This window comes from Bos grunniens, chromosome 18 (assembly GCF_055505025.1).
Source record: "Bos grunniens cultivar Pamir isolate PY7600 chromosome 18, Bosgru_T2T1.0, whole genome shotgun sequence".
Classification (NCBI taxonomy): domain Eukaryota; kingdom Metazoa; phylum Chordata; class Mammalia; order Artiodactyla; family Bovidae; genus Bos; species Bos grunniens.
The window spans coordinates 54,927,624-54,942,631 of record NC_141182.1 but is presented as its reverse complement, the minus strand read 5'-3'; the positions used below and the strand labels follow the sequence as shown (position 1 = coordinate 54,942,631).

The 15,008-nt window shown below is 55.8% G+C and overlaps 1 protein-coding gene and 1 non-coding gene across 3 annotated transcripts; both read right to left on the bottom strand.

Moving 5' to 3' along the window:
- Positions 1-5,004: 5,004 nt before the first annotated feature.
- NOP53 (NOP53 ribosome biogenesis factor) lies at positions 5,005-13,646 on the bottom strand. 2 transcript variants are annotated; one of them, XM_086349654.1, is made up of 13 exons: positions 13,413-13,646; positions 12,920-12,984; positions 11,036-11,144; positions 10,231-10,430; positions 9,797-9,867; positions 8,619-8,714; positions 7,329-7,433; positions 7,059-7,259; positions 6,546-6,721; positions 6,251-6,317; positions 5,483-5,559; positions 5,333-5,389; positions 5,005-5,082 (listed from the first exon to the last, which is right to left on the bottom strand). In XM_086349654.1, exons 1-13 carry the CDS (start codon positions 13,634-13,636, stop codon positions 5,058-5,060), a joined length of 1,473 nt encoding a protein of 490 aa, XP_086205780.1. In that variant the 5' UTR covers positions 13,637-13,646; the 3' UTR covers positions 5,005-5,057. The 2 variants fall into 2 exon arrangements, with proteins under 2 accessions (XP_086205780.1, XP_086205781.1); XM_086349655.1 differs by having other exon boundaries at positions 5,005-5,064.
- LOC147354137 (small nucleolar RNA SNORD23) lies at positions 6,103-6,212 on the bottom strand. Its single transcript, XR_015146734.1, has one exon. It is a non-coding gene; the product is annotated as a small nucleolar RNA SNORD23 (small nucleolar RNA).
- Positions 13,647-15,008: the final 1,362 nt, after the last annotated feature.

The window sequence follows — 15,008 nt, the reverse complement described above, 5'->3', positions numbered from 1 at the left end:
GCTGCAATGTTTTTGGGCTTCCCTGGTAGCTCAGCTGGTAAAGAATCCGCCCGCAGTGCAGGAAACCCCACTTCAATTCCTGGGTCGGGAAGATCCTCTGGACAAGGGATAGGCTAACCATTCTAGTATTCTTCGGCTTCTCTGGTGGCTCAGTCGGTAAAGGACTCCGCCTGCAATGTGGGAAACCTGGGTTTGAACCCTAGGTTGGGAAGATCCCCTGGAGGCGGGCAGGGCAACCCACTCCAGTGTTCTTGCCTGGAGAATCCGCATGGACAGAGGAGCCTGGCAGGCTGCAGTCCGTGGGGGTCGCAACGAGTCGGACACGACTTACCGACTAAGCACAGCACTAAGTAGGGAGAGATTGGCATTTTTTATGGGAATGGGATATAATTAATGCAGATTCCCAATGCATATTTCTAGCCCGTGAATGCTAGATTTTTACATCCAACTGCCTACTCGACACAGCCAGTTGAGCGTCTAACGGGCACCAGCAATCTGAGGTCCTGATTCACCCACCCCACTTCTGGGCCCCTCTCCCCCGTCTTCCCCCAACCTGAAATGACAACTCCAGATCAGGCAAAAGTCCGTTGGCTTTTTTCTTTATAGGTCAGCCATTGATGGTGGATTCACTCTCAAAATGTGTCCTGGATGCACCCACCCCTCTGCACCCCGACCTGCTTGGCACTGATGGAGCCGCCACCACCTCCCGGCGGGACTCAGGGAGGCCTTGCTTTCCCTGTCTGTTCCCCCACATGGCCACCAGGGGGCGCCAGTCCACACCAGCGGCCGCTCACGCCTGGCTTCCTCAACCAGTCACCGGCATGGACCACCGGAACTTATGTTCCGACTCCCACTTACCTTCTGACCTTACACCCTCCTCACGACGCTCCAACTACACTGCGCTCCTTGCTTTTCCGGAACATGACCGACACACTGCCTCTTCAGAGGTTTTCTTTGGGGGGTGGGGTGGGGATTTTTCCTTTTTTAAAAAATTGAGGTTAAATTCACATCACATAAAACTAACCATCTTAGGCTGTAGGATTCAGTGGCATTTGGTACATTCCAGATATTCTTTTTTAAACAATGATCTTGTCATCATTTCTTACAGGAAAGAATGGCAATGGGAGTTATGTATGTTTTAACTGTGGTAAAACACACTCTAATCTAATCTTTACCCTTAGAAGAATTAGGAAGACTTCCCTGGTGGTCGAGTGGCTATGACTCTGCGGTCCAATGCAGGGGGCCCGGTTCCAACCCTGGTCAGGGAACTAGATACCACGTGCCGCAATTAAGACCCTGTGCAGCTAAATACAAATACTGTAAAAATAAATAAACTGGTCAGAGTCGTACTGTGTCCTTCCCTATTTTAACAGTTCTCTTAGACCTTAAGTATATTCCCCTGATCATTAAAAATTCTTCCCCTTCCCAAAAAGTTCTCCCCAAAGATGGTGTTCTCTTAAATGGTGATGAAATCTCCTATTGTGTAGACATCCCACTTGTAAAGACCATTTCTATTGCCTACATTTGGACAGTCTAATTTCAACTGTTTCTGTTCCGTCTTCCAAACAGCACAATGGCTGACATCTCTGCATCCATCGAGGCATCTTTTGAATTCCTGAATTCCTTTTGAAAAAAAAAAAAAATGTGGAAAAACTGGGAAAAGTCTTAAGGAAAAAGAATCCCCTGGAATCCCCCACCCAAGAGACTCTGGGGTTAGTTCAGTGAACCGCAGCGTGGATGTGGGCAGATCCTGTTTGCTTTTTTCCACAAAAGAGCAGAACACAAACACATTCCGGTATTACACATGCTTCCGACCCTGGGTAATAGCTGCAGAGGCTGGCCTCCTTCCCCCGAGGGGCCCGCCCGCCCAGCAGCCATTACCACGCTTCCTTCCATTCTGCACAGCCCTCTGACCAACCTGTCTCTATATTGTTTTTTCCCCAAACTTCCGGCCGTTTCCTTCGGGTCTGTTCCCAAGAGTGCAATCAGTGGGTCAAAAGGTAAGAACATGTATGATGAGTCTTTGGCACAGATTGCAAGTTTCCATACTTTTTTTTCCCCTAACCATTTTGTTTTTTCCCCGAACATTATAATAATAGCCAACACTCCTGTAGGGCTTACTCTGCCCCAGGCCCTTTTTCTAAGCACTTTTATGTACAGATTCCATCCTTGGAATAACCCACACTTGGAGACGGGGACTCTGGGGCACAGAGAGGTGAAGTAATCTTCACAAGGTCACACAGCTAGTAGGTAAGAGAGCTGGGTTGTAAAATCAGAAACTGGTTCCCAAGCCGACGCTCCTAACCACAATTTAAGGCTCCTGCCTACAGGTGGGTTTTTTTTTTTTTTTTGCTGCACTGGGTCTTAGTTGCAGCATGCAAACTGCGGCGTGTGGGATCTAGTTCCCCGGACCCAGGAATGAAACCACGCCCCCTGCGTTGGCTGCGCAGAATCTATCCTACAGAACCACCACCACCAGCAGTGTAGTGGTAAAGGATGGAGGGAAGCCCCTAGTAGCTAAAGCTTTAGAAGGCCAACTCACGACCACTCTACAGTATCAGTGTACTATCATTTATTCCGTCATCACCCAGCTGGTGGGCTAATTCCATTTTTATACCACAATCAGGCAGATACAGGTTCTGTGGTGCTGGAAGCCTTTTACAATTGGGGGACTCACTGTAGGAAAAATAGCAAGTTACAAGTTCAGGAGGAGGCGTAGGAGCTTGAAAGGGACTAGTGCAAGTAATTGGCCTCGAACCTAAGCTTCACCAGCATCATGCTAAATCCTAATGTACTTTCCCCCAATAATTATTAGGAAGATTTTCAGACAGTAAAGGCAAGAGTTTTCCTGGGACTGCCACCTAGATTCCACCATCACGTTTCCCTGAGCTTGTTTGAAGTCGAATCTAGATATCTATCCCTCCCTGATCTGTCCCCTATTCCCCCTTACTATTCATTTCAAAAGAAGTTGCAGATCATGGGGTTGCATCACTGCAGCTTGCAAATCATTTAACTAGAGTTCAGCATTTTTTCTTTTAATGTAAAAACCAGAAGTGAAAATGTAATTCCGTGCAGGAAAACCCACATTGTCTTTGCAGCTGACCTCCGGTTTTTTTTTTTTTTGCACACAGGAACACACACATTCCCCCGGGGCCATTAAACAGCACTTCCTGAGACCTCAACACTTGCCCTCTGGTAGCCGGGACCACCCCACCCCCCAGGTGTCCTAGTACCGGACAGACGCTCCGCGGGCCATCTATGGACATTAACAATCTCCCTTCTTCCAGCAGTTTAGCTTCCTTCAGACTCCCTCCCCAGGATGGATTACTGGGTCAAAAGGCTGAGGCTTAAGGCTTTACCAGACGTGGCTTTCATTTTCACTTCAACTTACCCTCACTGACCCCTCCTGTATATACACACAGAGTTGTTTGTCTGTACAACACTCTTTTCTATTTTTAAGATGGCAGAAGGGGAGGAACAGCAGAAACCCTTAAATCGTGATGTCAGGGGAAGGGGAGGCTCTGACGTTAGTCTCTCCCTTCAGCCATGTTTTATAAATTGCCTGCTCTATTTTTATAAACATCTTGTCCTGGAGCAATCCGCCTAAAGGCTGTGGTTTAAAAGAACAACAAAAAAACAGAGAAAGACTAAAGGAAAAGCAAAAAGCAACAAGCACTTCTGGCAAGATACCATGCATGATGTCAAAACGAAGAGCCTGGGAGAAATGTTTGTAGCATGTATGACAGTCTTCAGATCCGTAATAAACAAGCAGCTACTACAAATAAACAACAGTCCAAGAGGAAAACAGCCCAAAGGTTTGGAGAAGCATGGAAGAAACTGCGAGTGATCATTTGAAAAGCTGCTCAACCTCACTGGTAATCACACAGTAAACTTCAAAAATTCATGAGGCCGTATGGTAGTAGTTAGTAGCCGTGCTCTTGCCTGGAGAATCTCAGGGACGGCGGAGCCTGCTGGGCTGCCGTCTGTGGGGTCGCGCAGAGTCGGACACGACTGAAGCGACTTAGCAGCAGCAGCAGCACACAGTAGTAGAGCTTTGAGCAAGCAAGGGGGCACCTCGGCAAACACCAGCACGGCCTACGCAGAGAGCAATGTGGCTGAATCCAAACGACCCTTTAGACATTTTCCCTGTAGCCCAGAGATCCACTTCCAGGTACTTGTCCTACAAACTCAGGTGAAATGGCACAGGTACACAGCCATCCCCTTCCAGCTTCACCAGGAGTAATATGGGCCTGGGTGAGTGGAATTCTATGCAGCTGTGGAAAACAATAAAGATGAGCCTACACAGATGCAGAAAATTCCCCAACATGTGCTACAGGGCAAATTATAGAACCACATGAATATCATCCTATCCAAATTGCAGAAAAATGAAGACTTCTATTTTCTGACACCCGTGTATATAATTTAATAGACTCACACAAGGTGGAGCCATTCACAGCAAACTGCAGAGAAAGCTAGCTACCTGTGCAGAGAGGTTTGGAATGGAGGTCAAAGGTCAAGGGCGATATTCACCCTTTCTGTGATACATTTATGAACCACAGTGACGACTTACAGTGAGACCACACTTTACTACTTGTAGGATAAAGATTTGAAAAAGTCCTTTACGGTGGCAGGAGAGGATTAACCCCTACTGATGAGCATCAGTTTCCTCACTTTTAAAAGGGGGACAGATCATTCCTGCCTCCTGAACTGGTGGCTGGACGAGGCAGGACGGGCAGGTTGTGAACGTCAGCTGCTGCTCCGGCCCTGTGACGGGGGTGCTCTCAAGGTCTGCCTCCCCACCACTGGATAGCCACCCCCTGCATCAGAAACCCAAGCGCACACCCACACCGCAGGCCTGTCTCCTCTGCCTGCCGGCCCGCCCTGGCTTCCCACCAGGCTTCGGTGGAGATGAGGTCCTGGCACCCACATCCCTGCGTGCTAAGCAGGGCGGGCAGGGGTAGCAGTTGCCCCCGGGAGATGAGTCACGAGTCACAGGTAGCAAGGTGTTGGTCAGGAGGTGCTTTATTGTGGGGTGGGGCTCCGGCGTCTCTTGGCAGCTACAGCCTGGGGACAGAGGGGAGGCTGAGGGAAGACCAGGGGAGGGGGCCTGACATCCTGCCCATGTGACACCTTTCTTCTGGCAGGGCCCCCCCCCCACACGTCCCCTGTGGCACCCTCCCTGGCCCGACCCTGGGGTCCGGTGGCTCTGGCGGGCTGAGCCTCTCCTGGGCTTGGCCAAGGCAGCATCACTCCACCCCCGGCCACGGCGACTGGGTGTGGGAAGGGCCCCGGGACCAGCTGGAGACACCTGGGGAGAGGGGTAGCCACTCACTGGATCTCCCGGAACGCCCGCTTCTCCACCAGTTTCACTTTGTACTTGCGCTTGAACCTGGAGGAGAGAGGAGACAGCAGTCAGCGACCACCAGCCCACCCACCGCAGAAAGGTCCCGGAGGCCCGCCACCGCCTCCGCCCCGCCCTTACTTGGCTCGCTCCCGAGGCTCGATCATGTTCCTCCTCTGGAAGCTCTTGAACCGGTCACGGAGAATGTTGCCCTCAGGCTGCGGGATACGGAGAGGCCTCAGCGGGCGCCTGGCACAAACCCTCGGGCCCTGACCTCTCCACGGAGGCCAGTGGGGGGGTCAGGCTTGCAGTCCCCCTGTGAGCCAAGGGGCCCAGTCTGGCCTCGTGTACACCAGGGACTCGGCCTGGTCCTGAGCTCATGGGGTGACAGATACTGACCCGTGGACCAGCCCTGAGGTGGCTGGAGAAGCGGGAACGGGTAGGGCCAGCAGTGGGGCTTGGAGGGTCAGAGGAAGAAGGGTGCAGGGCGGCCCGCTGCCCGGACCCCGGAAGCAGGCAGGACCACACAGGGCCCATGGCCATGCGAGGAGCTGGGTTTTCTCCTGGGGGCACCGGGGAGCCACAGCAGCTTCTGAGCGAGGGAAGAACAAGCTTTGCTCTGAGCTTTAGGGAGACCCCTCTGGGACCAAAGACACGGAAGGGTGGGGCTGGGGGACCAGGGACAGCCCAGGAGAAAAGACTTTCTGAGGGTCCCAGGCTCCAACCATCGCATCACCCGCCCATCACCCTGGGGGACCACGTGCCCTCAGCCCCCAGGCATTAGCCCAACCGGCCCCGCCTGGGGGTAGCCGTGATGTCGCCCACAGTCCCTGCGGACACGGGGAGCAAGGATGGGTGTCATCACTGGGCACGGGCGCCTCCCCTTCAGCACCCTGGCCAGACAAGTACCTTCAGGGTCCTGAGCGAGTCAGAGAGCTCTGAGCTGAGCTGCACGTCGATGTCGGGGTCCTGATACCTGGAGGACACGGGGCGGGGTGTCCAGGGGGTCAGCCCAGCCCGGCACACAGGACCTGGGGCCGCTCCCGGGAACCTTACAGGCCCAGCAGTAAGGGTCCGAGAACCTGGGGCTTTGGGGAAAGAGGGTCTCCCGGGAGGAGCCCAGGCTAAGCAAAGGTAGGAGGGCGCCCGCCACGGGGTGGGGACCCCTCCCGGCCTCCCGGGGAGCCCCCGGGCCGGGCCTCACTTGAGCCGCCCCAGCCGCCTGGGCTTGTCCGCCTCCGCCAGCCGCTTTGCCTTCCGCTGCTCCCGCCGCCGGGCCAGCTCCGCCAGGCGCCGTGCCACCTGCGCCTTGATCCCGCGCAGCCTGAAGAGCTCCTGGTGCCGGAGGCGGGTGGCCCGCACCGCAGCCTGCTGCATCCTCTGTGGGGACAGCAGGGTCAGGGGCCCAGCCAGAAGACACCCCGCCCTGGCCACCTGCTGCCAGGTCACAGGCATGTCCCCACGGGGACTGTTTGCTGAGCCCACCTTCCTGGCCCTGACCCATTTGTCTCTACGGTTCACACACCCTTCCCCAGCCCTCATCCCGAACATAAGCCCCACGGCGGCAGGGGCGTGACCTAGAATGTTCCCCACTGTGTCCTCAGAGATGAGGTCGGGAACTAGTCCTCCACTGACCAAGTGGCTTCAGGGATCCCAAACAGCCCCTAAAGACAGGCTGTGAGCCTGGGAGAAGCAGGCCGGGGCCCGCGGCGCTCACCAGCATCCGGGCAGCCTTCTCCCGCCGCCGCTGCTGCTCCGTCTTCTTCTCCAGGGCAGCTGGGCGGCCGGGCGAGGGTGAGGCCTCCTCTCTTGCGGCCAGGTCTCCCGCCTCGGGCCCCTCGTCCTGGCCCTCGCCCGGCTCGCCCTCCCCGTCAGACTCCTCTAGCAGCCCCTGGCACATCTCCCGGAAGGCAGACTCCTGGGGAGAGGGGGCGGGTCAGGTGCGGGTCAGGGGCGGGACGGGCGGCGAGGGTGGGTCTGTGCTCACCTGGGTAGCAGCCTGCTCCGAAGCCGGCAGGGCCAGCTGCCGCTCCAGCTTCTCAGCCGCCCTCTCCCGCTGCAGCTCCACCTCGTGGGCCGCCCAGAGCAGGTTCTGGGAGGGGAAGGGGACGCAGGTGAGGACCCAGACCCGGGGGGCCTCTCCTTGAGTCACAGACCTGGCCCTCCCACCTCCGACCTGCACCCTCACCCTGGTGCCCAGCCCCACTGCACTGGCTCAGGCTCTGCTCCTCACCCTGGCCTCCCTACAACAGCCAAGGGGCTTCGAATTCTTAACCTCACCCCTGCTCTTCCCGTTCCTCTTCAAGGACAGTCTACTCTGCCCCAGTACATGGGAATTCCTCAGACAGGGCAGAGCGGGGGCTGTCCAAGACCAGGGAAGACAGGGCATTGGGGGATGACGGCCAACCGGCATGAGACTTCTTTCCAGGGTAACGAAGATGGTATAAAACTGACTGTGCTGCACAACTCTGGATATACCTTACACCACTGAACTGTGCCCTCTATGTGGGCAAATCACAACGGCCTGGGAATCAGATCTCAATTATCTTCAAAAAAAGAGAAAGACTATCTGATCTCTCCGTGAGGAACCACCTTAGTGACCAGCCTTGTCCTCTCAGAGTTCAGCATGGGTTTGCTCCGAGACACCACTCCCCAGGTGACGGTCGCGGCCCCCGCCCAACTGGCTAGGAATCCATCCCCCAGTAAACGACCCTGGCTGGCATTCACAGAGCACCTGTGTTCACTAGTGACCTGGGTTTCTCTTGGGAAATCTGTGCTCCCCAACCGCGGGTGTTTGTCCTCTTTGCTCGTGACATCGGTGCCTAACAGACACCTATGAAACGAACAGCGACTCTCGCCACCAGTTTCTCCGGTTGCTAAACTACCTTTGCCAACCCGCAAGGCTCATGTGGTCACGTGGTTTGTTGCTGACAGCTGAAAGCCTCTTGCGTTTATGTCTGAAACATGCCGCTGTCTCCCTCACCTCCGGGCCTTTGCAGATGCTGTTCCCTCTCTCTGGAACACCCCATCGTCTCTTACCACAGCAAACTGCCCCCAGTCCCAGTGTTGATGCCCCCTCCTTCAGGAAGCCCTCCCTGATTCCCAAGGCTGGATCTGATGCTCCCTCCGTGCCCCTCCACCCCAGCCCTGCCCACTGTGAGACATCATGGTCCAGGAAGAGGTCTGTCTGCCCAACAAGATTGTGATCCCTGGGAGGACATGCTGACTGGCCAAGTGCCGACCAAAGAGAGGCCTGGCGAGGCGGCGACCTGCGTACCTGGTGGTCCTCAAAGGCTGGGTTGTACGAGGCTCCCGCGGGTGTCACCTCCACGGCAGGTACCCGAGAGGGCTTGGTGTGCAGATGCTGCGGCCGCTGGAGGAAGACAAGACCAAGGCTGGGTGAGACCCAGGAGTCCCGCGTCTCAAGCTCCCGCAGGCACCAGTGCTGGGACCCCGGGCCTGGGAGGTGGCAGAGGCCTCAGCACAACCCACAGCCTTCAACCTGGGAGGGGCCTGTGGCATCTGAATGATGCAGAGAGGGACCGGCACCCCAGGTACGGCGTCCCCAGGACAAGCAGGAGCTCTGCTCGCCTTTCCTGAGAAGAGTCCCTGTCGTCCAAGTGGTGGGGGACACTCGCAAAATCATGCGGCACAGTCATCAGGCCACCACTGCAATCGGCAGCCAGGTTGGGCAGAGAGTACGAGGGTCCCTGTCAGCAGAGGGCACAGCCGACGAAGGGCCGACAGACCCTCAGAGCAGGCCCCCGAGAGCTTGTGACAAAGGCACGGCTCCCAGCTCAGCTGAAACCTGCCCATGGCTTTCTAACAGCTCCCGGGGGGCCCGAGCACTGGCTCAGCTCTGAGCAGCAACCCCCAGCCAGACCCCTGTGTCCCTGCTCAGCTGGCTCCCACCCCAGCAAAAGCCTGGGGGTCACCAGGCTGCCCCTCTCCAGCCCCCACTGCCCACCAGGCTGGGTGCTTCTGCCTGAGGACTTCTCCTGGGTCACCCCCAATTCCTCTCCATGCCAGGGTGCCTGACCCACCACAACCCCACCTCCACAGAGCACCCCACGACACCACCGCTCTCCTGTGCAGAAGCACTTGAGATAAAGCTCACAGCCAGAGCTGGGCTGCCCACTGCGTTCTCCTCCCCGCCAGCTAGCCCCACAGGCCTGCCCTCGCCTGGAGGCTCCGCCCTTCCATCTCCAAAGGCTTACTCACTACCCCAGGGCTCCAACCCATTCGCAGCATCTAATTTCCCTGTGAAGGTTTCCCTCGTCTCCCTAAAAAACGTCCCACCGCTCCACTTCCTCCCTCAGAGGCAGCAGACCCGCGCATGGCCTGGCTCCAGCCTGTGCGTTCACAGTCCTAGGATGCTCGGGCTCTAACACGGCATCTCTATGGGCCCATCCTCTGACCCCTAGCTCCGAGGACGCCCTGATGATGAACTCTCACCTTCACGCCTTTCTTCTTGGTCTGCTCCAGGAAAAACTCATCCTGGCCCTCCAAGGGCCGGTCCAGAGGGTCTGTGGAGGCAGTGAGGGGCGGCTGTGGGACAACATCTTGGCCCCGAGGGGCTCCCTGCTACCCCTCCTCCCTTTAGAAAGATGGCACCAAGTACTTATGCAAAGATAGCCAAGGAGGGACTGATTCTCAGACCCCAAAGGGCTTCGAACACCAGGGAAGAGCATGTGAACGGGGTCCAGAAAGCAGAAAAGACCCGTTCCAGAAAGCAGCATCAGCCCGTTCCGGAAAGCAGAGCAGAAACGAGGACAGGGAGCCCCTTCGAGACACCTGACTATGCCAAAGACCCTCAGTGACACCCACAGGGTGCTCCCTGAGGTCACTGCACAACCCAAAGGCCTGGGCCTGGTGGCAGGGACACTCACTGCCTTTGGCCCAGAGGTCGTAGAAGGGCCGCTGGACGGTGTCTTGGGGCCCAGGCTTGGCTGTGGCCGCTGGGGGGTTGAGAAGCCTGGCCTGCGCCCTGCGCACCTCCCCGGGCAGCTTGCCCTGCTTCGCCAGCCTCTCCCATAGCTGCTCCTTCCGCTTGAGCTTCCTGGCGTTGGGAACCTGGTGGGCGAGGACGCTGGGTGGGGGAGAAGCAGCCCAGAGCAGTGGGTGAGTCGCCCCTGCCCCTCAGACACCCCCAGCATCTCCTCCCTCCTTGAGGCGTGTTCTCAGGCTCCTGCTACTCCTCACTCGGCCGGCAGCTTCAGAGCCCGCTTCCCACACCTGTCTCCCTGCTGAGCTCCAGACCCGACACCACCACGGCCTCCGGGCCCTCAGCCGGGAGGCTTCCAGGGAAATCAGAGTCGCTTCAAAACCAACCTCGGCCTCCCTCTGCTCCCCACCCCCCATCCAGCCCCCTCCACTCCTTCAGAGTCAGTCACCAAGCCCTGCCGGACCCTGCTCCCAACGGGGGCGCCCGCCCAGCCCTGCCCTCCGGCCCCAAAGCCCTTGGGCAGGTCTAGGCTCTTCTCTGCCTGCCCCAGCCGGGCCCCATCCTCACTGCCTCCAGTGTGTCCTCCAAAGCCCCTAATCCGACGCCGTCTTCCCACCAGCAGGCTTCACCTGTCACCCCTTTTCCCTACAATTCCTTTGGGGCCAAGAAGTGAGTAGGGGCCCCACAGAAGGGCACAAGGCCAGACCTGGGCGCGGTGGGGGAGGGGAGGACAGTCAGGGGTCACTCACTCTTTGGGAACAGGGACCTTGGAGGTGTTCTCTAGGATGAGGTCGCTCCGGAGGGGCTTCTTGAGAAGCAGTGACCTCTTCTGGCCTTTGGTCCTCTTCTTGTTCAGTTCTGGGGTTGGCAGAGAGCAGAGTCCACACTTCAGGCCTCCTCACTACCCAGGAGGGCCTTCCAGCCCTCCCCAACCCCCCGCCCCCACCACTGGAGCCATCAGATCTGCAGACCCCAGGCACCCACCTGAGGAAAGAGGCCCCCAGGGGCAGGGCCCAAGCTGTGACCACCCCCCACACCAATTTCCTGAGCCAGCTGGAGGCAGCCCTGTGCTGGGAACCCAGCCCCACAGCCCTGCAGACAAGAGGCTTGCTGAGGCAGCAGAGAAGTGGCCACAGAACCTTCAATACTAAAGAGAAAAAAGTGACGAGGTGACATGAGGCCCAGGGAGCTGGACTCAGGACGGACCCAAGACCATTGATTCTCAGCACGGGGCCGTTTCCCGCCTTTACTTCTAAAGCACAGTAAGAACTCCAGGACAAAACATGCTGGGACAAAATCTGTATCCTTCCACTGGCTACGAAACCTGACGGAAGTGACTTTGCTCCTATGCGGCCAAAACAAGAATGTTTAATGCCTACCCTAGAGGTCAGGTGAAGATATGATTACAGCTGACCACTGAACACGGGTTTGAACTCATACCCAGACTTGCTTCAATACTAAATACTACAAGAATCCATAGATATAACAGTGAGAGTAGAGAGCTGATCACAAATAATATGCGAACCTTCGACCATGTGGGAAGGTCAGTGCCCTGAACCCCTGTACTGTTCGAGGGTCTGTTGCATTTCAAGATCCCACAGCAGTGATCACCCACGAAAGCATGCAATCGCTGTCATTGTTTAAAAAAAAAAAATTAAGACAGAATCTAGAACTATTTCCTTGCCAAGGCAGCTCCCTGCCTGACCCTTCAGTATACAGAACAAATTTCCTCACTTCTGTAAAAGCGTCTTTAATAATCCTTTCTTACCTGCTTAAAGACTCCACCCACCCACCAAAGACGGCCCTTCATTTTCCATAGACCAGATCCCCTGACTGATCTCATAAATGCTCATAAAGGGTATCCTCCTGTAACAGCAATCTGGTATTTTGCTTATTAAAGCTGTTGGCTTTCCTATTAAAATGCATCTCTTAGCTTTTCTATCCTCTCCTTAAAGAAGGCCGCTTATTCTTTATCTTCTCTACGTATTGAGAGTAAACCCTATTACTCACTGAAGCAAACCCTAACTTGCTTCTCCTCTGTTTATTTTAGCCAGGTTCCAACCCTGTATTTTGACAAGTTAAAGCAAGCAGGCCAAGACAAGTTTCTTACCAACTCATTCGAGTTGATCCTTTTGTTCTCATTAAAGCACATCTTACTGACTTAGACAGGGCTGTTTCCTTACAAGTCCTTAGTTTGCTTTTCTGCAAATTAACGGAGACCTCCTAAGTTATGTCCTTATCTACTCATCAAGGCAGATCCCTACTAGCTTCTTCTCTAGGCACTGAGATTTCTCTGAAACTTCAGAAAGAAAATGAGTTATTTAGGTTGGTCATTAGCTTGCTTTCTACTCATTTCAGGTCCTCTTGTTTATAGCAGAGACCCTTTTCTGATGGTGTTTGCCATCCAAGCCACGCCGTGTTTTGGAGGCCGAGGTGGCCTGCTGCTACTGCTAATGCTAAGTCGCTTCAGTAGTGTCCGACTCTGTGCGACCCCATAGACGGCAGCCCACCAGGCTCCTCTGACCCTGGGATTCTCCAGGCAAGAATATTGGAGTGGGTTGCCATTTCCTTCTCCACGAGGTGGCCTAGGTAACGACTAATCGCCATAAACCGCCACTGAAACCCTTCCTCACCTTTATCCTTGAAGCCAGTGTCCACGAAGAAAAGTTTCTCATCGGGGGCCTCTGATATCAAGCCACTGGGAGATGGAAATGCAGAATGTCAGCCATAGATCGGAGGGGGCTGCGGAAGGAGCAGGTTTAACCTCTCAGGGCCAGGTTTTCTTATGATGGTCATTCAACCACGCACTAACCGCCTGGAGTCCCCTCTAGGCCAGGGTCCCTCCGTCCAATTTGCAGAATTTAATACGTAAAACGCACTAAACTACGGTGGGTCATTGGACGCAGACATCAGGAAAACTATACGCGGTTTACCTGGGAGTCTCGTATCTGGTAACCTGATCAAGTCTCCCAGCCTCTTGCCCAGAGTCCTCGGCCCACCTGCTGGGTTTCTTCGGCTGTGTCCAAACAGGCGCTCCCAGCCCGCCGGAACTAACCCCAGGCAGCACGGCTTCCCACCCCGCTACACAGAACCTGGTCCTGCTGCCGGAAGTCCAGCCCTACGCACCCACTCGTGCGCTCCTGCAGCCGCACGTCCTCCAAGAACTGATCGACTTCCAGTCCCAGAGGCTCTTGAGCGAGCCGCCTCCAGCCTCGCTTCTTATTTCTTGGGCCTCGTCGCCGCCTCCTCAGCGCTGGATCCACTGACGTGGGCCGCAGCCCCAAGAAGCCGGTATCGGTCTCGCTTTTCGAGCACTGCCCGCCACCACCACCATTACTTCCTGCCGCCATCTTGTTAAAGAAAGAGCCACACCGCCGGTACCCGGAAATCCGGTTTGGGGCATGCGCGCGCCGAAATCCTGCCCCTTCCAGTGACGTACTTCCGCTGGCCGCCATCTTGGTAGGGTGGCTGGAGCCACGAGGAGGCTTGAAGGCCGCCATCTTGGTAAAGGATAAATGGCTCCTCCCTCTTCTACAGATTCGGGCCGGGCCCGGGTCGTAGGTTCCGGGTTCTAGACCTAGGCGAAATACCTTTCCCGACAGCCTAGAAGTACTTTTTTAATCTGAATATTTTTAATTTGCTGATTTTTTTTTAAAAAGTCTAGTTTTCTTAAAAAAGTAAAGTTAGATGGGACGTCCCTGGCTGTCCAGTGGTTAAGACTGCGCTTCCACTGCGGGACAAAATGGGAAACTTAAGATACCCTACATGCCCTGCTGTGCAGCCAAAAAAAAAAAAGAACTGTCAGGGCAGATTCGGGACAAGGCACATTCCAATCTCAGAACGTTTGACCTGTCAATGTTCCAATCCTAGAATCTTGGAAATTAAAGAGCTTTCAGAAGTCGAGGTTGGGAGCACAGAACGTTACGTATGCATGCCGTACGCCAAATGTTAGCAACATAAAATATTAGAACCCTAGAAGCGCACGCTCAGAATACTGAGCCTCATAGGTTATTCTGGAGATTAAACAAGGTAATATATACAAAGCCCTTAAGATGGAGCTAAACGTTAGCTATTGTTACTGCCTTGCCCCTTGAGACTTCATCTTATAACAAATCTAGTCTGTTTACAAATAAGGAAGGAAGCTCAGAGGCCCTGGGGTCCTGGCAAGCATCCATAGGGATCCAGAGCCTCATAAACGCACAGAGAGGGAAAACGCCACTCGGGGATTCACATCGCAGAATTCGGCATGGGAAAGGTGACGGGCCCCCGGGTTGTGGCCCTAGAGACCCGCTTACCCATCACCTGGGACTGGGCAGGGTGGGGTGGGGGGGCGGGGCGGGCAGTGTGAGAAGTGGGGGGTGTGGTCACCGACTCGCCAACCTAGCTCTCGAGCGTCCACCAGGGGGCGCCAGGAGCCGAGCCACTGGGCGCGCGTGGGCGGGGAAGGCGCGAGGACAGCGTGTCCCCGAGCGCCGTGGGTGTGGCCTGGGTGTGAGTTCGCGGAACCAGGAGCTGGGTCCGCTGCGTTGCGGAGGCCCGAGTCCCCCGGGTGTGAGCCAGAGCGTGCGCACACTTGGTGTTCCTGATGGGCAGCATCACCGCCTCTCCTCCGGGAGCCCGCTGGTGTTACATGTCAAGAGCTGTGTTCCCAGGTTGTGTGGGTGGACGTTGGAGGAGAGGGAGGAGGGCAGGGGTGCACACACGCGCACACACACACACACA

Bases quoted from the DNA above. Each gene is read 5' to 3' on its own strand.
- NOP53 (XM_086349654.1), bottom strand. From the start codon at position 13,636: ATGGCGGCAGGAAGTAATGGTGGTGGTGGCGGGCAGTGCTCGAAAAGC. The intron at 6,722-7,058 runs GTGAGCGCCGCG...CTGTCCCCACAG, and splicing joins AGAAGGCTGCCCGGATGCTG to AGGATGCAGCAGGCTGCGGT. The intron at 5,560-6,250 runs GTACTTGTCTGG...CGTATCCCGCAG, and splicing joins ACTCGCTCAGGACCCTGAAG to CCTGAGGGCAACATTCTCCG.